The sequence below is a fragment of the Nerophis lumbriciformis genome, linkage group LG22 (genome assembly GCF_033978685.3).
Source record: "Nerophis lumbriciformis linkage group LG22, RoL_Nlum_v2.1, whole genome shotgun sequence".
NCBI lineage: Eukaryota > Metazoa > Chordata > Actinopteri > Syngnathiformes > Syngnathidae > Nerophis > Nerophis lumbriciformis.
In genome coordinates, this window is record NC_084569.2 from 1,817,051 (window position 1) to 1,841,924 (window position 24,874).

A 24,874-nucleotide genomic window follows, 5' to 3' on the forward strand; every position below is an offset into this window, starting at 1 on the left:
CAAGAAACTTACACGGAGCAAGGAAGCCAGGAAACAGCAGATCACTCGATGATGTCAACATTGGCACACAGGAAGTGACCGCTGACTTTCCAAAAGGAGTAAAATGTGTTTACATCTTGACGCTCACGAATGACTTTTGTCAGGAAGAGACACAGAAGGCAGAAGTAGAATAGTTACAAGTTTATTGATGGCATGACATCAGCAGTGAAATAGGAAGGTGAAAGAAAGATGGCGTCGTTTGTGATGAAGACGACATTGAGAAGGATTTCTAGTGCATTTTCTTCTTGCACTAAAAACAATCATTAAGCACAAATATGTTGTACTCACGTACCCTGAGACATTGTTGCATCAAATACAAACATTCTAATATTTGTGAGACGCGTACGATTAATAAAACAATCCAGTGGATCAAAGCACAACAACTGAAATCTAAATAACTTAAAATCAATGTCAAAAATTATTATTTATGTGGCTATTTTCAAATATTATGTACTAAAACAAGGGGGGATAAATTGAAAATGTTCACTCTTTCTGGTGCAACTCAATACAATCTATTCGGTTTTTTCCCCACTACTTTTGTGACTAAAAAATTCAAGTAATATTTGTATTGAAATTAGGAATACAGCTGATACTGACTGTGATCGGCTGATACCAACACCTATTATAACAACACAATACTTTCAATATCAACACAATATTTAAACTGGTTCCTTAGTGTCTTTTATTAGGCACAATTGTTTGATCAAAACAAAGTCAATAGTACACATTAACTCTACAAAAACGACTCTCTTTTAAAGTCCTTCTGTGTCCGGGGAATTTGTTCTCTGGGTTTGTAAACGTCAACAAAAACAACACCAAAAAAAGATTTAGAGAAAATAAAAATATCGATCTAATTTCTCTAACTTAAGGTACAAAGTAATGCACTTTATTTTCCCTATTTTGGTTTAATTGCATTAGGTGAGCGGCTCCACACTGTGTATGGACACACATACTGTGTGTGCGGCTCCACACTGTGTATGGACACACATACTGTGTGTGCGGCTCCACACCGTGTATGGACACACATACTGTGTGTGCGGCTCCACACCGTGTATGGACACACATACTGTGTGTGCGGCTCCACACCGTGTATGGACACACATACTGTGTGTGCGGCTCCACACTGTGTATGGACACACATACTGTGTGTGCGGCTCCACACCGTGTATGGACACACATACTCTGTGTGCGGCTCCACACTGTGTATGGACACACATACTGTGTGTGCGGCTCCACACTGTGTATGGACACACATACTGTGTGTGCGGCTCCACACTGTGTATGGACACACATACTGTGTGTGCGGCTCCACACTGTGTATGGACACACATACTGTGTGTGCGGCCGGACTAAAAAAAAAAATACAGTGTCAGCGTTGGTGATTGGCATTAAAAGGCATAAATTGGCAAGGGTGGTCACAAACTTTTTCAAGAAAATTGGTGGATACTTATTGGTCAGCACATCCTGAATTAAATTTGAATTTTTTAAATGATTATTTATAGTTTTTCCACTGAGGGCCACACATGCATGAGGGAACCATTTTCATATTTTTTCATTTTTAAAACCAATACAATATATCGTTTTTTTCCAGACTATAGAGCGCACCGGTACATAAGCCACACCCACTAAGTTTTATTTCCCATACATTAGCCGCACCGGGCTATAAGCCGCAGATATATTCCTTGTGAAATGAGTTATTTACACTGAAATATTTATTTACATACCTTACTTGTTTCCAAACGGTGTCTGTAACACGGCAGTAAAACGGCTGATCAAACAAAACAGAAGTCATGGTCATGGATCCACTAGCTGCGCAAGCTAGCTCTCCAATCAGCTAAACAGACTCAATAACTCCACGCTGACATTTTGGTGAATTTACTGAGGAATTTGTGAAAGTGAAACTAAACAAAAATAATGCCATTGTAAGTTAATAATACTAACACAGACATTTGTACATGTGTTAGCATATTAGCTAATGCTAACGAGGCTAGCTTGATTACGATAGCATGTACAAATATGCATGAAAACACTCCTACAGACATCACACATGGGACGCTTTCGTAAGTAAGAATAGTTTTAGTTATATTGTAAAACTTACAAACGTTGCTTGGACTGATGAATGATGACTCTATACGAGTAGAAACGCTATGGACGGCTAGAGGACTGAACTGCACTTCTACTTCCGGTTCAAAGCTCTACACCTGCAGTGAGCGAACTGGTCCAAAAGATGGCGCTGTAGCACCAACAATAACACAACTTGTCAGTGTCTCTGCGTGTGTTTAATGAAAACTATTTGCTTTTATAAGCTGCAGTGTTCAAAGCATAAGAAAAAAGTAGCCGCTTATAGTCCGGAACTTATATATTGTAACTATTAGGGCTTCCTTTAATTTTGGTGACTGTTAAAGGTCTCGGGGACTGCAGTCAATATAGTGTTAAAAATGTGTCGTATATTACATCATTATTTTACTTAAATATCTGTAGATAAACTTCAGCTCTATCTGTTGACATAGAAGTTTAGATTTTTTTTGGTTTATGTTTCATGTTTTTTTTATCAAAACCCTTTTTTTAATAGAAAATAACTAAATAATGCAATATTTTTCCACCAAAAAATGTTCAACGTGTCATTTTTAATGTGAAGTAATTGTAACCTTAGAAGAGTCAATAATTCATAACAAAAATGCTTTTGGTTTATTCATATTTCTTTTAAAGCAATGACAGTAAAAAAAAAGGATCCAAAAGGCCCCCACTTATAAAAGTCTTAAAAATAAGTCATATGTATATTATTTATTTTTCTGATAAGTTGAACCCACAACTTATTCCTTCCACATTCACACGTTGATGGAGGTAGTTAAATTAATTTTTACTTTTAATTATAATCAAATTATATTTTTATTATAAGTTGTAATTATTTTGTGAGCAGTGACAGTTTCAAAGTAAAAGCCTGCCTCCACTATTGCAACATCATCTTCTTAAATTACACCTCTTTGCTCTTTTATTACACTTTGTGGACAATATTATTTGCAAACATTTGCTGCTCTTTGGACCGCCGTGTGCTAGGACACAATCACGGGCGGAAGAGGACAGGCTGCATGCTGACGAAGGTGAAGTTGTAGAAGGCAGGTAGACCCTGGTGGCTCACCTGGCTGAACTTCTCCCACCTGAAGGGCGGCAGTCCGTCCTGTGTGGTCGGCCCGTTCAGCGCCTGCGCCTGGAACCTGCCCGCCATTTGGAAGTCCGTCACCTGCCCAAACACAAGAAACATTTGAAGCTAAAAAAGGCGGCGTGTGATCTTCTTGTGATGCGTGCCTTGGTGTCATAGCAACCGCCTGGCGAGGGCTCTTCTGCCTTCAGGTCGTTACGGCAACAGATGGACTTGCAGGGGTTCCCTTGAGAGTACGGATCCTTCTTGTAGTCTGACGGAGAAAGACCAGAGTCACGAGGGCCACGTCACAAATTGAATAAGAAGTCGGTGACCATGGGTTTTATTTTGAAGAGAATCAACTTATACGACCCAATCCAAACAACTTTTCCCACAAATGGTGCAAATAAATCATAACCAAGACAAAAAGGTAACACATTACTGCTCATCGGACTTTGTTGATATTATGAAACACATACAATCATAATTCAAAATTACACCCATATAAATCCACCACAATGCATGATGGGTAATATACAAAACACTCTCCAAACTTTACCATTTTGGTGCATTTTATCTGCTTGGTATTTCTGATGGATAACAAAAGGAGGTTGTCACGGAAGTAAACAAGGCTGGAGTCCAACTTTCACATACTCTTAATATTCAATGTTTTATTGTTTATACGTCAGCATGTGATGTGGGGTGAAGTAGTTAAACACATACTCTTAATATTCAATGTTTTATTGTTTATACGTCAGCATGTGATGTGGGGTGAAGTAGTTAAACACATACTCTTAATATTCAATGTTTTATTCTTTATACGTCAGCATGTGATGTGGGGTGAAGTAGTTCAACACATACTCTTAATATTCAATGTTTTATTGTTTATACGTCAGCATGTGATGTGGGGTGAAGTAGTTAAACACTTACTCTTAATATTCAGTGTTTTATTGTTTATACGTCAGCATGTGATGTGGGGTGAAGTAGTTAAACACATACTCTTAATATTCAGTGTTTTATTGTTTATACGTCAGCATGTGATGTGGGGTGGAGTAGTTAAACACATACTCTTAATATTCAGTGTTTTATTGTTTATACGTCAGCATGTGATGTGGGGTGAAGTAGTTCAACACATACTCTTAATATTCAATGTTTTATTGTTTATACGTCAGCATGTGATGTGGGGTGAAGTAGTTAAACACATACTCTTAATATTCAATGTTTTATTGTTTATACGTCAGCATGTGATGTGGGGTGAAGTAGTTAAACACATACGCTTAATATTCAATGTTTTATTGTTTATACGTCAGCATGTGATGTGGGGTGAAGTAGTTAAACACTTACTCTTAATATTCAGTGTTTTATTGTTTATACGTCAGCATGTGATGTGGGGTGGAGTAGTTAAACACATACTCTTAATATTCAGTGTTTTATTGTTTATACGTCAGCATGTGATGTGGGGTGAAGTAGTTCAACACATACTCTTAATATTCAATGTTTTATTGTTTATACGTCAGCATGTGATGTGGGGTGAAGTAGTTCAACACATACTCTTAATATTCAATGTTTTATTGTTTATACGTCAGCATGTGATGTGGGGTGAAGTAGTTAAACACATACTCTTAATATTCAATGTTTTATTGTTTATACGTCAGCATGTGATGTGGGGTGAAGTAGTTCAACACTTACTCTTAATATTCAGTGTTTTATTGTTTATACGTCAGCATGTGATGTGGGGTGAAGTAGTTAAACACATACTCTTAATATTCAGTGTTTTATTGTTTATACGTCAGCATGTGATGTGGGGTGAAGTAGTTCAACACATACTCTTAATATTCAATGTTTTATTCTTTATACGTCAGCATGTGATGTGGGGTGAAGTAGTTCAACACATACTCTTAATATTCAATGTTTTATTGTTTATACGTCAGCATGTGATGTGGGGTGAAGTAGTTAAACACATACGCTTAATATTCAATGTTTTATTGTTTATACGTCAGCATGTGATGTGGGGTGAAGTAGTTAAACACATACTCTTAATATTCAATGTTTTATTGTTTGTACGTCAGCATGTGATGTGGGGTGAAGTAGTTAAACACATACTCTTAATATTCAATGTTTTATTGTTTATACGTCAGCATGTGATGTGGGGTGAAGTAGTTCAACACATACGCTTAATATTCAATGTTTTATTGTTCATACGTCAGCATGTGATGTGGGGTGAAGTAGTTCAACACATACGCTTAATATTCAATGTTTTATTGTTTATACGTCAGCATGTGATGTGGGGTGAAGTAATTAAACACATACTCTTAATATTCAATGTTTTATTCTTTATACGTCAGCATGTGATGTGGGGTGAAGTAGTTAAACACATACTCTTAATATTCAATGTTTTATTGTTTATACGTCAGCATGTGATGTGGGGTGAAGTAGTTAAACACATACTCTTAATATTCAATGTTTTATTGTTTATACGTCAGCATGTGATGTGGGGTGAAGTAGTTCAACACATACTCTTAATATTCAATGTTTTATTGTTCATACGTCAGCATGTGATGTGGGGTGAAGTGTGTCTCTGTGTGTAAGTGTGTTTAAGTGTGTCCATGTGTGTAAGTGTGTTTATGTGTGTAAGTGTGTGTAAGTGTGTCTATGTGTGTAAGTGTGTCTATGTGTGTAAGCGTGTCTATGTGTCAATGTGTGTAAGTGTGTGTAAGTGTGTCCATGTGTGTAAGTGTGTCTATGTGTCAATGTGTGTCAATGTGTGTAAGTGTGTGTAAGTATGTCAATGTGTGTAAGTGTGTCCATGTGTGTCTGTGTGCGTAAGTGTGTCAATGTGTGTAAGTGTGTGTAAGTGTGTCCATGTGTGTAAGTGTGTCTATGTGTGTCTGTGTGCGTAAGTGTGTCAATGTGTGTAAGTGTGTGTAAGTGTGTCTATGTGTGTAAGTGTGTCTCTGTGTGTAAGTGTGTCTATGCGTGATAGTGTGTCAATGTATGTAAGTGTGTCTACGTGTGTCTAGGTGTCAATGTGTGTAAGTGTGTCTGTCTTAGTCTTAGACTTAGATTGTCACATCTAGTCTTAGACTTAGATTGTTACATCTAGTCTTAGACTTAGATTGTTACATCTAGTCTTAGACTTAGATTGTTACATCTAGTCTTAGACTTAGATTGTTACATCTAGTCTTAGACTTAGATTGCTACATCTAGTCTTAGACTTAGATTGTTACATCTAGTCTTAGACTCAGATTGTTACATCTAGTCTTAGACTCAGATTGTTACATCTAGTCTTAGACTTAGATTGTTACATCTAGTCTTAGACTCAGATTGTTACATCTAGTCTTAGACTCAGATTGTTACATCTAGTCTTAGACTTAGATTGTTACATTTAGTCTTAGACTTAGATTGTTACATCTAGTCTTAGACTTAGATTGTTACATCTAGTCTTAGACTTAGATTGTTACATTTAGTCTTAGACTCAGATTGTTACATCTAGTCTTAGACTTAGATTGTTACATCTAGTCTTAGACTTAGATTGTTACATCTAGTCTTAGACTTAGATTGTTACATCTAGTCTTAGACTCAGATTGTTACATCTAGTCTTAGACTTAGATTGCTACATCTAGTGTTAGACTTAGATTGTTACATCTAGTCTTAGACTTAGATTGCTACATCTAGTGTTAGACTTAGATTGTCACATCTAGTCTTAGACTCAGATTGTTACATCTAGTCTTAGACTTAGATTGTTACATCTAGTCTTAGACTTAGATTGTTACATCTAGTCTTAGACTTAGATTGTTACATTTAGTCTTAGACTCAGATTGTTACATCTAGTCTTAGACTTAGATTGTTACATCTAGTCTTAGACTTAGATTGTCACATCTAGTCTTAGACTTAGATTGCTACATCTAGTCTTAGACTTAGATTGTTACATCTAGTCTTAGACTTAGATTGTTACATCTAGTCTTAGACTTAGATTGTTACATCTAGTCTTAGACTTAGATTGTTACATTTAGTCTTAGACTCAGATTGTTACATCTAGTCTTAGACTTAGATTGTTACATCTAGTCTTAGACTTAGATTGTCACATCTAGTCTTAGACTTAGATTGCTACATCTAGTCTTAGACTTAGATTGTTACATCTAGTCTTAGACTCAGATTGTTACATCTAGTCTTAGACTTAGATTGTTACATCTAGTCTTAGACTCAGATTGTTACATCTAGTCTTAGACTCAGATTGTTACATCTAGTCTTAGACTTAGATTGTTACATTTAGTCTTAGACTTAGATTGTTACATCTAGTCTTAGACTTAGATTGTTACATCTAGTCTTAGACTTAGATTGTTACATTTAGTCTTAGACTCAGATTGTTACATCTAGTCTTAGACTTAGATTGTTACATCTAGTCTTAGACTTAGATTGTCACATCTAGTCTTAGACTTAGATTGCTACATCTAGTCTTAGACTTAGATTGTTACATCTAGTCTTAGACTTAGATTGTTACATCTAGTCTTAGACTTAGATTGCTACATCTAGTCTTAGACTTAGATTGTTACATCTAGTCTTAGACTCAGATTGTTACATCTAGTCTTAGACTCAGATTGTTACATCTAGTCTTAGACTTAGATTGTTACATCTAGTCTTAGACTCAGATTGTTACATCTAGTCTTAGACTCAGATTGTTACATCTAGTCTTAGACTTAGATTGTTACATTTAGTCTTAGACTTAGATTGTTACATCTAGTCTTAGACTTAGATTGTTACATCTAGTCTTAGACTTAGATTGTTACATTTAGTCTTAGACTCAGATTGTTACATCTAGTCTTAGACTTAGATTGTTACATCTAGTCTTAGACTTAGATTGTTACATCTAGTCTTAGACTTAGATTGTTACATCTAGTCTTAGACTCAGATTGTTACATCTAGTCTTAGACTTAGATTGCTACATCTAGTGTTAGACTTAGATTGTTACATCTAGTCTTAGACTTAGATTGCTACATCTAGTGTTAGACTTAGATTGTCACATCTAGTCTTAGACTCAGATTGTTACATCTAGTCTTAGACTTAGATTGCTACATCTAGTGTTAGACTTAGATTGTTACATCTAGTCTTAGACTTAGATTGTTACATCTAGTCTTAGACTTAGATTGTTACATCTAGTCTTAGACTTAGATTGTTACATCTAGTCTTAGACTTAGATTGTTACATCTAGTCTTAGACTCAGATTGTTACATCTAGTCTTAGACTCAGATTGTTACATCTAGTCTTAGACTTAGATTGTTACATCTAGTCTTAGACTCAGATTGTTACATCTAGTCTTAGACTCAGATTGTTACATCTAGTCTTAGACTTAGATTGTTACATTTAGTCTTAGACTTAGATTGTTACATCTAGTCTTAGACTTAGATTGTTACATCTAGTCTTAGACTTAGATTGTTACATTTAGTCTTAGACTCAGATTGTTACATCTAGTCTTAGACTTAGATTGTTACATCTAGTCTTAGACTTAGATTGTTACATCTAGTCTTAGACTTAGATTGTTACATCTAGTCTTAGACTCAGATTGTTACATCTAGTCTTAGACTTAGATTGCTACATCTAGTGTTAGACTTAGATTGTTACATCTAGTCTTAGACTTAGATTGCTACATCTAGTCTTAGACTTAGATTGTCACATCTAGTCTTAGACTCAGATTGTTACATCTAGTCTTAGACTTAGATTGCTACATCTAGTGTTAGACTTAGATTGTTACATCTAGTCTTAGACTTAGATTGTTACATCTAGTCTTGGACTTAGATTGTTACATCTAGTCTTAGACTTAGATTGTTACATCTAGTCTTAGACTCAGATTGTTACATCTAGTCTTAGACTCAGATTGTTACATCTAGTCTTAGACTCAGATTGTTACATCTAGTCTTAGACTTAGATTGTTACATCTAGTCTTAGACTTAGATTGTTACATCTAGTCTTAGACTTAGATTGTTACATCTAGTCTTAGACTCAGATTGTTACATCTAGTCTTAGACTTAGATTGCTACATCTAGTCTTAGACTTAGATTGTCACATCTAGTCTTAGACTTAGATTGCTACATCTAGTCTTAGACTTAGATTGTTACATCTAGTCTTAGACTTAGATTGTTACATCTAGTCTTAGACTTAGATTGCTACATCTAGTCTTAGACTTAGATTGTTACATCTAGTCTTAGACTCAGATTGTTACATCTAGTCTTAGACTCAGATTGTTACATCTAGTCTTAGACTTAGATTGTTACATCTAGTCTTAGACTCAGATTGTTACATCTAGTCTTAGACTCAGATTGTTACATCTAGTCTTAGACTTAGATTGTTACATTTAGTCTTAGACTTAGATTGTTACATCTAGTCTTAGACTTAGATTGTTACATCTAGTCTTAGACTTAGATTGTTACATTTAGTCTTAGACTCAGATTGTTACATCTAGTCTTAGACTTAGATTGTTACATCTAGTCTTAGACTTAGATTGTTACATCTAGTCTTAGACTTAGATTGTTACATCTAGTCTTAGACTCAGATTGTTACATCTAGTCTTAGACTTAGATTGCTACATCTAGTGTTAGACTTAGATTGTTACATCTAGTCTTAGACTTAGATTGCTACATCTAGTGTTAGACTTAGATTGTCACATCTAGTCTTAGACTCAGATTGTTACATCTAGTCTTAGACTTAGATTGCTACATCTAGTGTTAGACTTAGATTGTTACATCTAGTCTTAGACTTAGATTGTTACATCTAGTCTTAGACTTAGATTGTTACATCTAGTCTTAGACTTAGATTGTTACATCTAGTCTTAGACTTAGATTGTTACATCTAGTCTTAGACTCAGATTGTTACATCTAGTCTTAGACTCAGATTGTTACATCTAGTCTTAGACTTAGATTGTTACATCTAGTCTTAGACTCAGATTGTTACATCTAGTCTTAGACTCAGATTGTTACATCTAGTCTTAGACTTAGATTGTTACATTTAGTCTTAGACTTAGATTGTTACATCTAGTCTTAGACTTAGATTGTTACATCTAGTCTTAGACTTAGATTGTTACATTTAGTCTTAGACTCAGATTGTTACATCTAGTCTTAGACTTAGATTGTTACATCTAGTCTTAGACTTAGATTGTTACATCTAGTCTTAGACTTAGATTGTTACATCTAGTCTTAGACTCAGATTGTTACATCTAGTCTTAGACTTAGATTGCTACATCTAGTGTTAGACTTAGATTGTTACATCTAGTCTTAGACTTAGATTGCTACATCTAGTCTTAGACTTAGATTGTCACATCTAGTCTTAGACTCAGATTGTTACATCTAGTCTTAGACTTAGATTGCTACATCTAGTGTTAGACTTAGATTGTTACATCTAGTCTTAGACTTAGATTGTTACATCTAGTCTTGGACTTAGATTGTTACATCTAGTCTTAGACTTAGATTGTTACATCTAGTCTTAGACTCAGATTGTTACATCTAGTCTTAGACTCAGATTGTTACATCTAGTCTTAGACTCAGATTGTTACATCTAGTCTTAGACTTAGATTGTTACATCTAGTCTTAGACTTAGATTGTTACATCTAGTCTTAGACTTAGATTGTTACATCTAGTCTTAGACTCAGATTGTTACATCTAGTCTTAGACTTAGATTGCTACATCTAGTCTTAGACTTAGATTGCTACATCTAGTCTTAGACTTAGATTGTTACATCTAGTCTTAGACTCAGATTGTTACATCTAGTCTTAGACTCAGATTGTTACATCTAGTCTTAGACTTAGATTGTTACATCTAGTCTTAGACTTAGATTGTTACATCTAGTCTTAGACTCAGATTGTTACATCTAGTCTTAGACTCAGATTGTTACATCTAGTCTTAGACTTAGATTGTTACATCTAGTCTTAGACTTAGATTGTTACATCTAGTCTTAGACTCAGATTGTTACATCTAGTCTTAGACTCAGATTGTTACATCTAGTCTTAGACTTAGATTGTTACATCTAGTCTTAGACTCAGATTGTTACATCTAGTCTTAGACTTAGATTGTTACATTTAGTCTTAGACTTAGATTGTTACATCTAGTCTTAGACTTAGATTGTTACATCTAGTCTTAGACTTAGATTGTTACATTTAGTCTTAGACTCAGATTGTTACATCTAGTCTTAGACTTAGATTGCTACATCTAGTGTTAGACTTAGATTGTTACATCTAGTCTTAGACTTAGATTGCTACATCTAGTGTTAGACTTAGATTGTCACATCTAGTCTTAGACTCAGATTGTTACATCTAGTCTTAGACTTAGATTGCTACATCTAGTGTTAGACTTAGATTGTTACATCTAGTCTTAGACTTAGATTGTTACATCTAGTCTTAGACTTAGATTGTTACATCTAGTCTTAGACTTAGATTGTTACATCTAGTCTTAGACTTAGATTGTTACATCTAGTCTTAGACTCAGATTGTTACATCTAGTCTTAGACTCAGATTGTTACATCTAGTCTTAGACTTAGATTGTTACATCTAGTCTTTGACTCAGATTGTTACATCTAGTCTTAGACTCAGATTGTTACATCTAGTCTTAGACTTAGATTGTTACATTTAGTCTTAGACTTAGATTGTTACATCTAGTCTTAGACTTAGATTGTTACATCTAGTCTTAGACTTAGATTGTTACATTTAGTCTTAGACTCAGATTGTTACATCTAGTCTTAGACTTAGATTGTTACATCTAGTCTTAGACTTAGATTGTTACATCTAGTCTTAGACTTAGATTGTTACATCTAGTCTTAGACTCAGATTGTTACATCTAGTCTTAGACTTAGATTGCTACATCTAGTCTTAGACTTAGATTGTTACATCTAGTCTTAGACTTAGATTGTCACATCTAGTCTTAGACTTAGATTGTTACATCTAGTCTTAGACTTAGATTGTCACATCTAGTCTTAGACTTAGATTGTTACATCTAGTGTTAGACTTAGATTGTTACATCTAATCTTAGACTTAGATTGTTACATCTAGTCTTAGACTTAGATTGTTACATCTAGTCTTAGACTTATATTGTTACATCTAGTCTTAGACTTAGATTGTTACATCTAGTCTTAGACTCAGATTGTCACATCTAGTCTTAGACTTAGATTGTCACATCTAGTGTTAGACTTAGATTGTCACATCTAATCTTAGACTTAGATTGTTACATCTAGTCTTAGACTTAGATTGTTACATCTAGTCTTGGACTTAGATTGTCACATCTAGTCTTAGACTTAGATTGTCACATCTAGTCTTAGACTTAGATTGTTACATCTAGTCTTGGACTTAGATTGTCACATCTAGTCTTAGACTTAGATTGTTACATCTAGTCTTAGACTTAGATTGTTACATCTAGTCTTAGACTCAGATTGTTACATCTAGTCTTAGACTTAGCATTTCACCCATCTATCCTCCATCCCAACGACTGTTGGCAAAGGTCTCACTTCTTGCACCACCCTAGGGCCAAACCCTCCTTGTCCGGAGGGTAAGTAGGTGATCAATGTGCAGGGAGACCACAACTCACCATTGAACCTCATGATGTGCTTTAAGGAGTCCAGGTCCTTGACGTGGGCCTGGTCACGACGGAAGATCTTGGCCCTGGGGCACAGGTCGTAGGAGAAGTCCTGGCCGTAGCGCTGCCACATCAGCTGGTAGCCACTCAGCCTGTAGATGTTCTGGTGGAAGGGGACGTTGTAGGACGGCCAGTAGCCTGTCGGGGTTCACGTTGGGGTGCGTTCAAGTCTTAGTCATTTTGGGCACAGGTGGGGGGGGGTCTTACCCAAACGCAGCGCTTGGGTCTGGTCCGAGTACTCCACCAGCCCAGGGATCTGCTCCACCACAGTCAGGGCACCGTCACTGATACTGTGGCCCAGCTTCACTTTGCTCCTGTCCAACACCATGTACTGATTATTGTAGGTTCCTGCAGCAGATACACATCCTTTCACCTTAACCAATCACAACACAGTAGGCGTGGTCGGCAGGGACCTTTCACATTTCAATCGTACGCTACCAATTTTTGTTTTCCAACACTGAGCTGTGATGTCCAGGTCTTTCCTTCCTCTCCTGGGTCTCATTTGCAAGTTCTATTGGCAGGCTGTTGCAGTTCCAAGACAATAGATGGCAGTAATGTGCAGACTTAGCCAGGACGTAGACTTTGGTCTAATATTTGACCTAACTACTATTTTATACCTGCATTGTCCTTTCCATCCTTACACTTTCCATCCTTTGTAACTGAGCTACTGTGTGGAACTATTTTCCTTGTGGAACATTAAAGTTTGTCTAAGTCTAAGTCTATTTTGTTGCGCCCTACAAAGAGTTAATACTGTAAGTATTGGACTTATTACACACCATCTTAGGTGCAGTTTGGATTACCAAATTTGGGGGTATCGAAACTGCCATGTAAAATCGCTAATGCTAATCGGCAACATGTCAATTGTAAATCCGACATTTTGTACTATTTATTTCATTGGAGCATTACCTAGAGTAGTGTTCCTTCACCATAGTGCCCATTGTTGGGCCGCCAGTGACCCCTAGAGGATCGCCAAAAAAATGGTCCGTATGGGCCTCAGTTGTAATACACATTTCCACCACTGGTGGCAGTAATGACAATATCAAACAAACAGAAGAAGTCTGGAGCAGATTTCGCCTGTACACAATTTGAGTATTTTCTTCAAAGAAACTTGACAATGAAGTCCTTCTAAAAGCCCCTGAAAAGAGCAGGAAGGGTTCCTTCATGCCCCGGTGATGTTCCTCATGTGGTGGTCTACTCACCAGAGTTGTACTTGGAGAAGATGCTGGCCCACTCCTCTCCTGTATGCGCCAAACTGTGGGCCAGTCGGACCCTCTGCCAGGCCAGCAGGCTTTTGGGGGTGAGGGCGCGGAAAAGGGAGGAGTTGAAGACGTTGTTGGTGGTCTGCGTCATCATCAGACCGCTGCCCAGGAGGTAGAAGTCATCCAGGGACACCAGGAAGCCTGAGGGAGGCGTTCAGACCTGTCAGAGCAGCCTGTGGGCCCACCTGGGCCACCTGAGGCGTACCTGGGTAGCTGCTGAAGGACAGCTTGCCAGTGGCCGTGTGCGGCTCGCTGATGTGGAAGTCCCAGTGTTTGTAGATACGCATGGTGGCGGCGTACGTGTACCAGCTGGAGTGGGCGAAGAGGAGGTTCTCGAAGCCCGGCAGCAGCTGATGGAAGCAAACATTGGTGAGGACATCAACTGATGTAGGATTTGCTCAAATCTACCCTAAGTCATGGACTTTTCCCCTGTGCTTAATATAACGGTGATGGATTGTTCTTCGCTGACAGCCATAATGCAGAAGGTTAAAAAACAACAAGCAAACACACTAAATAGGTGTGTTGTTGTTTGTGCTATGGCGCCATCTTTTGGAGGAGCTCACACACTACAGGTGCTACACTGCACTTCTTTTTAGAGCTTTCCAACCGGAAGTATAAGCGCTGTTCCGTCTTCTAGCCATCCATGCCCGTGACCTTGGATCCCTCAGGCGGTACTGCATCAAAAAGCCGCATCAGTGTGTAAAGGATATCACCACATGGGCTCAGGAACACTTCAGAAAGCCACTGTCAGTAACTACAGTTGGTCGCTACATCTGTAAGTGCAAGTTAAAACTCTCCTATGCACCCAAAAACACTTCACTGGGCCCGAGCTCATCTAAGATGGACTGATACAAAGTGGAAAAGTCTTCTGTGGTCTGACGAGTCCACATTTCAAATTGTTTTTGGAAACTGTGGACGTCGTGTCCAAAGAGGAAAAGAACCATCCGGACTGTTCTAGAGTGAAAGTGTAAAAGGCAGCATGTGTGATGGTATGGGGGTGTATTAGTGGCCAAGACATGGGTAACTTACACATCTGTGAAGGCACCATTAATGCTGAAAGGTACATACAGCTTTTGGAGCAACATATGTTGCCATCCAAGCAACGTTACCATGGACGCCCCTGCTTATTTCAGCAAGACAATGCCAAGCCACGTGTTACAACAGCGTGGCTTCATAGTAAAAGAGTGTGGGTACTAGACTGGCCTGCCTGTAGTCCAGACCTGTCTCCCATTGAAAATATGAAGGCTAAAATATGAGAAGGGAGACTGTTGAACAACTTAAGCTGTACATCAAGCAAGAATGGGAAAGAATTCCACTTCAAAAATGTGTCTCCTCAGTTCCCAAACCTTTACTGAGTGTTGTTAAAAGGAAAGGCCATGTAACACACTGGTAAAAATGCCCCTCTGAAAAACTCTTTTGCAATGTGTTCCTGCCATTATATTCTAAGTTCATGATTATTTGCAAAAAAAATGAAGTTTGTCAGTGTGAACATGAAATATCTTGTCTTTGCAGTCTATTCAATTGAATATAAGTTGAAAAGGATTTGTTGTATTCTCTTTTTATTTATCATTTACACAACCTGACAACTTCACTGCTTTTGGGGTTTGTATATATATATATATATATATATATATATATAGATATATATATATATATATATATATATATATATATATATATATATATATATCTATATATATATATATATATATATATATATATATATATACATATATACATATATATATATACATATATATGCATATATATATACTGTATATATATATATATAAACATATATAGCTATATGTATATATATATATATATATATATATATATATATATATACATATATACTGTACATACATACATACACAGTATATATATACTGTATGTATGTATGTATGTATGTATGTATGTATGTATGTATGTATGTAAGCATGTAAGTATGTATGTAAGTATGTATGTATGTAAGTATTAATGTAAGTATGTATGTAAGTATGTATGTATGTATGTATGTATGTATGTATGTATGTAAGTATGTATGTATGTATGTAAGTATGTAAGTATGTATGTATGTATGTATGTATGTAAGTATGTATGTATGTATGTAAGTATGTAAGTATGTATGTATGTATGTATGTATGTGTGTATGTATGTATGTATGTATGTGTGTATGTATGTATGTATGTATGTATGTATGTAAGTATGTATGTATGTATGTATGTAAGTATGTATGTAAGCATGTCTGTATGTATGTATGTATGCATGCATGCATGTATGCATGTATGTATGTATGTATGTATGTATGTATGTATGTATGTATGTAAGTATGTAAGTATGTATGTATGTATGTATGTATGTATGTATGTATGTATGTATGTATGTATGTATGTAAGTATGTATGTATGTATGTATGTATGTATGTATGTATGTATGTATGTATGTATGTATGTAAGTAAGTATGCATGTATGTATGTATGCATGTATGTATGTATGTATGTATGTATGTAAGTATGTATGTATGTATGTATGCATGTATGTAAGTATGCATGTATGCATGTATGTATGTATGTATGTATGTATGTATGTATGTAAGTATGCATGTATGTATGTATGTATGTATGTATGTATGTATGTATGTATGTAAGTATGTATGTAAGTATGTATGTATGTATGTATGTATGTAAGTATGTAAGTATGTATGTATGTATGTATGTATGTATGTATGTATGTATGTATGTATGTATGTATGTAAGTATGTATGTATGTATGTATGTATGTATGTATGTATGTAAGTATGTATGTATGTATGTATGTATGTATGTATGTATGTATGTATGTATGTATGTATGTATGTATGTATGTATGTATGTATGTATGTATGTATGTATGTAAGTATGTATGTATGTATGTATGTATGTATGTATGTATGTATGTATGTATGTATGTATGTATGTACCTTTATGAGTGCAGAGCAGTGTCCCATCCCTGGAAGTTTCAAGTGTTTGAGTGGCGCAGCGGAGCTCGGGACCAAGTTGGGGATCAGGTCTAGCAGGTCTCCCACAGCGTTCAGGAACTGAATGGCAAACAGGGACAGCGGCTGTGGGAATGACAACAGGTGATCAGATGTTGGCATCACTCCAAGCAACCTTTGTAAGTTTTACAATATAACTACAACTATTCTTACTTACTAAAGTGTCCCATGTGTGATGTCTGTAGGAGTGTTTTCATGCATATTTGTACCTGCTATCGTAATGTAATCAAGCTAGCGTTGTTAGCATTAGCTAATATGCTAACAGGTTTACAAGTGTCTGTGTTAGTATTATTAACTTACAATGGCATTCTTTTTGTATTGTTTCACTTTCACAAACTCCTCAGTAAATTCAGCAAAACGTCAGCGTGGAGTTATTGAGTCTGTTTAGCTGATTGGAGAGCTAGCTTGCGCAGCTAGTGGGTCCATGACCATGACTTCTGTTTTGTTTGCGCAGCCGTTTTACTGCCGTGTTACAGACACCGTTTGGAAACAATGAAGGTATGTAAATAAACATTTACAGAATATTTCTTTGTAAATAAGTCATTTCACAATGTGGCTTATAGTCCGGTGCGGCTAATATATGGAACCTATTTTTTTCTTCTAAAAAGGGTGTGGCTTATATAGCGGTAGTACCGTATTTTTCGGACTAAAAGTCGCAGTTTTTTTCATAGTTGCGACTTATATATGTTTTTTTCCTTTTTTATTATGCATTTTTGGCAGGTGCGACTTATGCTCCGGTGCGACTTATACTCCGAAAAATACGGTACATAAGTAGGGTAATTATGTGTGCTGATTTTAGATGCGAGACAGCTGTTGTTATACTTCCCCAACACACTTTGTCAGATGGGCAATCTTTGTTGCGTTAAATGCTGCGCCAACAAAGTGTTGCACAAGTTAGTGTGTAGTTACACACTCAAACTGTACAAGTTGACACTTGCTTTACAACAATTGATACTTCCAGCCACCAGTTTTGATAGCATGTGACATTTGCTTGACTAAAATGATAGCGTTATGATGGTTAGCACCTTTTTGCCTCGTCTCTTGGCCCACTCTGCAGCGCCCGCCTGCAGGCCGTCCATCTGCGCCACAATGAAGCCAGTGTGTGTCCACACGGGGTCAGAACTCTTCCTGCTTTTCACCTGCTCTCTGGTCCAAGAGTCCTGCTGCCTGGGAGAGTGCAGTCAAAATAAACAGGCAGTAAACTTGTCAAAAGGTACTGTATATATATATATATATATATATATATATATATATATATATATATATATATATATATATATATATATATATATATATATGTATGTATGTATGTGTGTGTGTGTGTGTGTCTCGGGCTGGCCCCTGGCATAAGCACGCTATGCGTATGTTTAGGGCCACAAGGACCAGAGGGTTTACAGGACAGAGATGATTGCTAGTTCAGAATGACTAAAACGCTGTCATGGTGGCACATTTATGGCCATCAATCAAAAATGACAGTACGATTTAAGTTCAACTTTTTTGTCTCAGAGCCTCTCTTTTGCACTGTCCTGCGAAAATCTAAAAGATGAAATTGAAAAATTGCTCTCTCAACTCAATTGACAAGATGTTCTCCGGGAGAAGCTGCAGTTTGGGGAACCTGCCTGTCCTGACGGGGTGTTTGCGGCTGGACACACCAGGGACTCTTTGGGAGAAGTGGAGAGTCCTGTGTCTCTTTTGGTTGTTCTGGTTGAAGACATTGATGACATCTTTGTATTTGGAACTGTAATAACTGCTCATCTACTGACTGGATGGAGTCTGGGGCAGGAGTGTCCAAACCTCTTTGCCTGGGGGCCACATTGGGCTAAAACTATTTGGTCGAGAGTCAAAAGCTCACTGCATGTAAAGTAACTATATATATACATATATATATATATATATATATACATATATATATATATATACCAAAAAGCCCTTGATGAAAGCGGATACAATTTCACCCTCACCTATGAACCCACGCCAGGAAACCAGCCAAAAAAGAACAGAAAACGAAACGACATCATCTGGTACAACCCCCCATACAGCAAAAACGTCTCAACGAACATTGGCCACAAATTCCTCAATCTGATTGACAAACACTTTCCCAAAGACAACATCCTAAGAAAAGTATTCAACAAGAACAACATTAAATTGAGCTACAGCTGCATGAACAATATACGACAAATCATCTCAAACCACAACAAAACAATTGCAAATGAGCCGTCGGCCCCCAGACAGAGCGACTCCAAAACCAACAAAGGATGTAACTGTCGAAAGAAACCTGATTGCCCTCTCAACGGGGGGTGCTTACAAACATCAGTTGTCTACCAATCTAAGGTAATACGCAAGGACATTAACACATCCGACACATATATAGGATTAACCGAGGGAGAATTCAAAACCAGATGGAACAATCACAAGGCTTCTTTCAGGAACAAAAACCTGCGAAATACCACAGAACTCAGCAAACACATTTGGGACCTCAAAGACAATAATGTTGAATACTCAATAACATGGCAAATTCTTGCATCCAGCACACCTTACAATAGTGGTAATAAAAGATGCAACCTATGCTTGAAAGAGAAACTGTTTATTATTTACCGTCCAGACCTGTCATCCCTCAACAAGCGCAGCGAAATTGTAACAACATGCCGCCACAGACGGAAACACCTCCTAGGTAACACATGAGCCAATCACCACGCCCCTACACCAGCCTGTACCCACCCACTCTGTGCCCTATATAAACCATGGTATGCGAATGCTCCCATTAAAATCTCCTGACGATTGAGGGTACCCCCCCTCATGAAACAGGCCTGTAGAGATGAAATAGTCTTGTGATTTTTTTCCCACACATACATATATTGCGCTCTACTACGGTATCGAGCACTATTTTTTAGATAACCTTATTAAGACATATATATATATATATATATATGTATATATATACATATATATACAGCAGTGTTTTTCAACCACTGTGTGTCGTGAGATACAGTCTGGTGTGCCGTGGGAGATTATCTCATTTCACCTATTTGGGTTAAAAATATGTTTTGCAAAGCAGTAATTCTAGTCTGCAAATGATGTGTTGTTGTTGAGTGTCGGTGCTGTCTAGAGCTGGGCAGAGTAACCGTGTAATACTCTTCCATATCAGTAGGTGGCAGCAGGTAGCTAATAGCTTTGTAGATGTGGGAAACAGCGGGAGGCAGGGTGCAGGTGAAAAGGTGTCTAATGCTTAAACCAAAAATAAACAAAAGGTGAGTGCCCCTAAGAAAAGGCATTGAAGCTTAGGGAAGGCTATTCAGAACGAAACTAAAACTGAACTGGCGACAAAGTAAACAAAAACAGAATGCTGGACGACCGCAAGGACTTACTGCGGAGCAAAGACGGCGTCCACAATGTACATCCGAACATGACATGACAATCAACAATGTCCCCACAAAGAAGGATAAAAACAGCTGAAATATTCTTGATTGCTAAAACAAAGTAGATGTGGGAAATATCGCTCAAAGGAAGACATGAAACTGCTACAGGAAAATACCAAAAAAAAGAGGAAAAGCCACCAAAATAGGAGCGCACGACAAGAAGTAAAACACTACACACAGGAAAACAGCAAAAAAAGTCCAAATAAGTCAGGGTGTGATGTGACAGGTGGTGACAGTACACCTACTTTGAGACAAGAGCTATAGTGATGCATGCTTGCTTATGCCTTAAAGTCATATCCAACAATGACTTTTTACTGTCAACTGAGTTTTGTTTTTTATTGATTTCTGCTGGTGGTGTGCCTCCACATTTTTTCAACGCAGAAAATGTGCCTTGGCTCAAAAAGGTTGAAAAACACTGATATACATTAAAGAGAAATCATGCCTCTTCAATACAGCCATTACTTGCCTGTCTTGAGGATATCAAGGCCTGGATGGCCCTAAACTTCTTAAATTTTAATGAAAAGAAGACAGAAGTAATAGTGTTTGGACCTAGTGGTACCTGTGAGCTCCCCCCTGTTGACTTTGGCCCTTTGGCTTTGCACGTTAAGCCCATGGTCACCAACCTGGGCTTTCGTATTGACTGTGATTTTAAATTGGACCGTCAGATTGGCACAGTGGTGAAAGCCAGCTTTTTTTATTTACGTCAGCTGGCCAAGGTTAAAAACCTTCTTTCTAGGCAACAGTTAGAGACAGTAATCCATGCCTTTATCACATCTCGGCTGGATTACTGTAACTCTTTATATTTTGGAATTAGTCAGTCCTCCCTCTCACGTCTGCAGCTGGTCCAAAATGCAGCTGCCCGACTTTTAACTAACACAAGAAAAAGAGAGCACATTACTCCTGTTTTAGCCTCCCTCCACTGGCTGCCTGTGTCTTTTAGAGTCCATTTTAAGATTATCTTACTCGTTTTTAAATCCTTACGTGGTCTTGCCCCACCTTACCTCTCTGAGCTGCTCCATCTTTATGCCCCCACCCGGTCCCTCAGGTCAGCTGATCAGCTGATCCTGGAGGTACCCAAAACAAAGCGCAAGCTCAGAGGGGACAGAGCTTTCTCTGTTGCGGGTCCCAAACTCTGGAACGATCTCCCTCTCCATGTGAGACAGGCCCCTTCTTTGGCTATTTTCAAGACCCTTCTTAAAACCCATTTTTATTCACTGGCTTTTAACCCAGCATGAGACTTTGAACTGTTTTTAGCTTTTAACTTTTTGAACTGTTTTTAACTTTTAAACTGTTTTTATCTAACAAACTGTTCTTAGGGTAATTTATATTTGCTTTTTAATTGTGTATTTTTATTTCTGTTTTAAATGTTATTTTTTAGTCTGTCCTTTGCCTCTATTTCTTTGTGGTGTACAGCCCTTTGTTTTTCAACTGTGCTTGTTTTTAAAGGGCTTTATAAATAAAGTTGGTATGGTATGGTATGGTACAGTACATATATATATATATATATATATATATATATATATATATTTTTTTTTTTTTTATTTAAATATATATATATATATATATATATATATATATATATATATATATATATACATATATATATATTAAATATATATATATATATATATATATATATATATATATATATTTATATATATATATATGTATATTAAAAAATATATATATATATATATATATAAATATATATATTTTTCCGCTTGAATGCAGCTGAGATAGGCTCCAGCACCCCCCGCGACCCCGAAAGGGACAAGCGGTAGAAAATGGATGGATGGATACTTAGTAAACATGGGTAAGTGTGTAGAGAGTGTTTTGCTCTGTAATGGATTTAAATGGGTGTAATTCTGATTTGTCTTATGGTGCATGGACCTTTTTTATAATATCCACACATTTGGTTGGTTTGATTCTTTTTTTCTTTGCACTATGACTAGAGAAGGTTGTTTGCATTGGGTCATATAGGTGAATAATGCGCTTGGTTTCATTCAAAGCATGATATTTGGTCATAGGCCTGATTGACTCATATTTTCCACAAGATGGCGACAAAGCAACAGCATATTAATTGACTTGTGGGCTGTAGTTTGGTGTAATAAGTGTGTGTTGATGTGTAATAAGTGTGTGTTGATGTGTAATAAGTGTGTGTTGATGTGCAATAAGTGTGTGTTGATGTGTAATACGTGTGTGTTGATGTGTAATAAGTGTGTGTTGATGTGTAATAAGTGTGTGTTGATGTGTAATAAGTGTGTGTTGATGTGTAATAAGTGTGTGTTGATGTGTAATAAGTGTGACTGACTTGATGAAGTTCTGCAGCGGGCCCAGGATGGTGGGGTCAGTGATGAGTTGAGGGTACATGTTGGTGTAGTGATCTGTCATCTGTCTGCACAGGAAACAATCACACAATCAGTTCTACCACAAAGTTGACCAAATACTGACCAGGGACTCAGAGAAACAAACTGATATTGATTAAAAGTCATCTCATCACACGTGGGCGGGTCACCACTGATCACCTTACGCTAAACTTTTCAACATATTGGCTCTGCTGGGTCTGGTGTGTGACTCTTACTGTACACACGTGTTACTGTACACACTGTGTGTGACTCTTACTGTACACACTGTGTGTGACTCTTACTGTACACACTTGTTACTGTACACGCTGTGTGTGAGTGTTACTGTACACACTGTGCAGTCAGAAAGCCTTCCAGGTAGCCCGCCAGGAAGAAGGTGAGCTGGTCAGTGGGGGGCGTGTCTCCGTATCCAGCTCGGACCTCCAGCACACTCCAGCCCGTGCTGGCCAGGGTGTCGTTGAGGAAGCCGAACGCATCGCCGTCTGGTCCCAGGTGACCCTCCTTCAGCAGGACTGTCTTGTGCTGGACATCCCAGTAGACCGTGGCTGTTGTCACCTCTGGAAGACACACAAGGTTTATATTTAGGAATATATATTCACACTTTCCTCAAACTAAATCACCCATCCCACTCAATTCTGAGGAATTGTTTTTCTTCCATACATTAGCCGCACCAGACTATAAGATGTAGTATAAGTTGAACAACATGTGTTTACACAAGATGTAGTATAAGTTGAACAAAGATGTAGTATAAGTTGAACAAAGATGTAGTATAAGTTGAACAACATGTGTTTACACAAGATGTAGTATAAGTTGAACAATGATGTAGTATAAGTTGAACAACATGTGTTTACACAAGATGTAGTATAAGTTGAACAATGATGTAGTATAAGTTGAACAACATGTGTTTACACAAGATGTAGTATAAGTTGAACAAAGATGTAGTATAAGTTGAACAAAGATGTAGTATAAGTTGAACAACATGTGTTTACACAAGATGTAGTATAAGTTGAACAAAGATGTAGTATAAGTTGAACAACATGTGTTTACACAAGATGTAGTATAAGTTGAACAAAGATGTAGTATAAGTTGAACAAAGATGCAGTATAAGTTGAACAAAGATGTAGTATAAGTTGAACAACATGTGTTTACACAAGATGTAGTATAAGTTGAACAAAGATGTAGTATAAGTTGAACAAAGATGTAGTATAAGTTGAACAAAGATGTAGTATAAGTTGAACAACATGTGTTTACACAAGATGTAGTATAAGTTGAACAACGATGTAGTATAAGTTGAACATGTGTTTACACAAGATGTAGTATAAGTTGAACAAAGATGTAGTATAAGTTGAACAAAGATGTAGTATAAGTTGAACAACATGTGTTTACACAAGATGTAGTAAAAGTTAGACAACATGTGTTTACACAAGAAGTAGTATAAGTTGAACAAAGATGTAGTATAAGTTGAACAACATGTGTTTACACAAGATGTAGTATAAGTTGAACAAAGATGTAGTATAAGTTGAACAACATGTGTTTACACAAGATGTAGTATAAGTTGAACAAAGATGTAGTATAAGTTGAACAACATGTGTTTACACAAGATGTAGTATAAGTTGAACAAAGATGTAGTATAAGTTGAACAAAGATGTAGTATAAGTTGAACAACATGTGTTTACACAAGATGTAGTATAAGTTGAACAAGATGTAGTAAAAGTTGTACAAGTACTTACCGCCGGCTGTGGAGTCCACGTTGAAGAAGAGGAGAAGAGAGAAAGTTGTGAGGAACATAGTTTGTGCAGGAATAAAAAGCATAGAAGTAAAAGAAGGCAAAGTCCAAGAGCGCTTTAAGAGAGTTGACCTGCTGGTGAAGGAGTGAAGGACAACTACTGGATCTCGTGACAGTAGCATGAATCACGTGACTGTTTGAGAAAAGCAGGAAGTGGATCATTACGTACAGAGGTCACGTTACAAGAGAAATGATATTGACGACGTCACGTCTGCTCCAAAATG

At 37.0% G+C, this 24,874-nt stretch overlaps 1 protein-coding gene across 1 annotated transcript; it reads right to left on the reverse strand.

Moving 5' to 3' along the window:
• Positions 1-165: 165 nt before the first annotated feature.
• plbd1a (phospholipase B domain containing 1a) lies at positions 166-24,730 on the reverse strand. The gene is made up of 11 exons (XM_061974472.2): positions 24,595-24,730; positions 23,199-23,421; positions 22,813-22,896; positions 18,111-18,252; positions 17,011-17,151; positions 14,254-14,398; positions 13,989-14,189; positions 12,997-13,137; positions 12,742-12,927; positions 3,346-3,452; positions 166-3,280 (listed from the first exon to the last, which is right to left on the reverse strand). Exons 1-11 carry the CDS (start codon positions 24,674-24,676, stop codon positions 3,104-3,106), a joined length of 1,629 nt encoding a protein of 542 aa, XP_061830456.1. The 5' UTR covers positions 24,677-24,730; the 3' UTR covers positions 166-3,103.
• Positions 24,731-24,874: the final 144 nt, after the last annotated feature.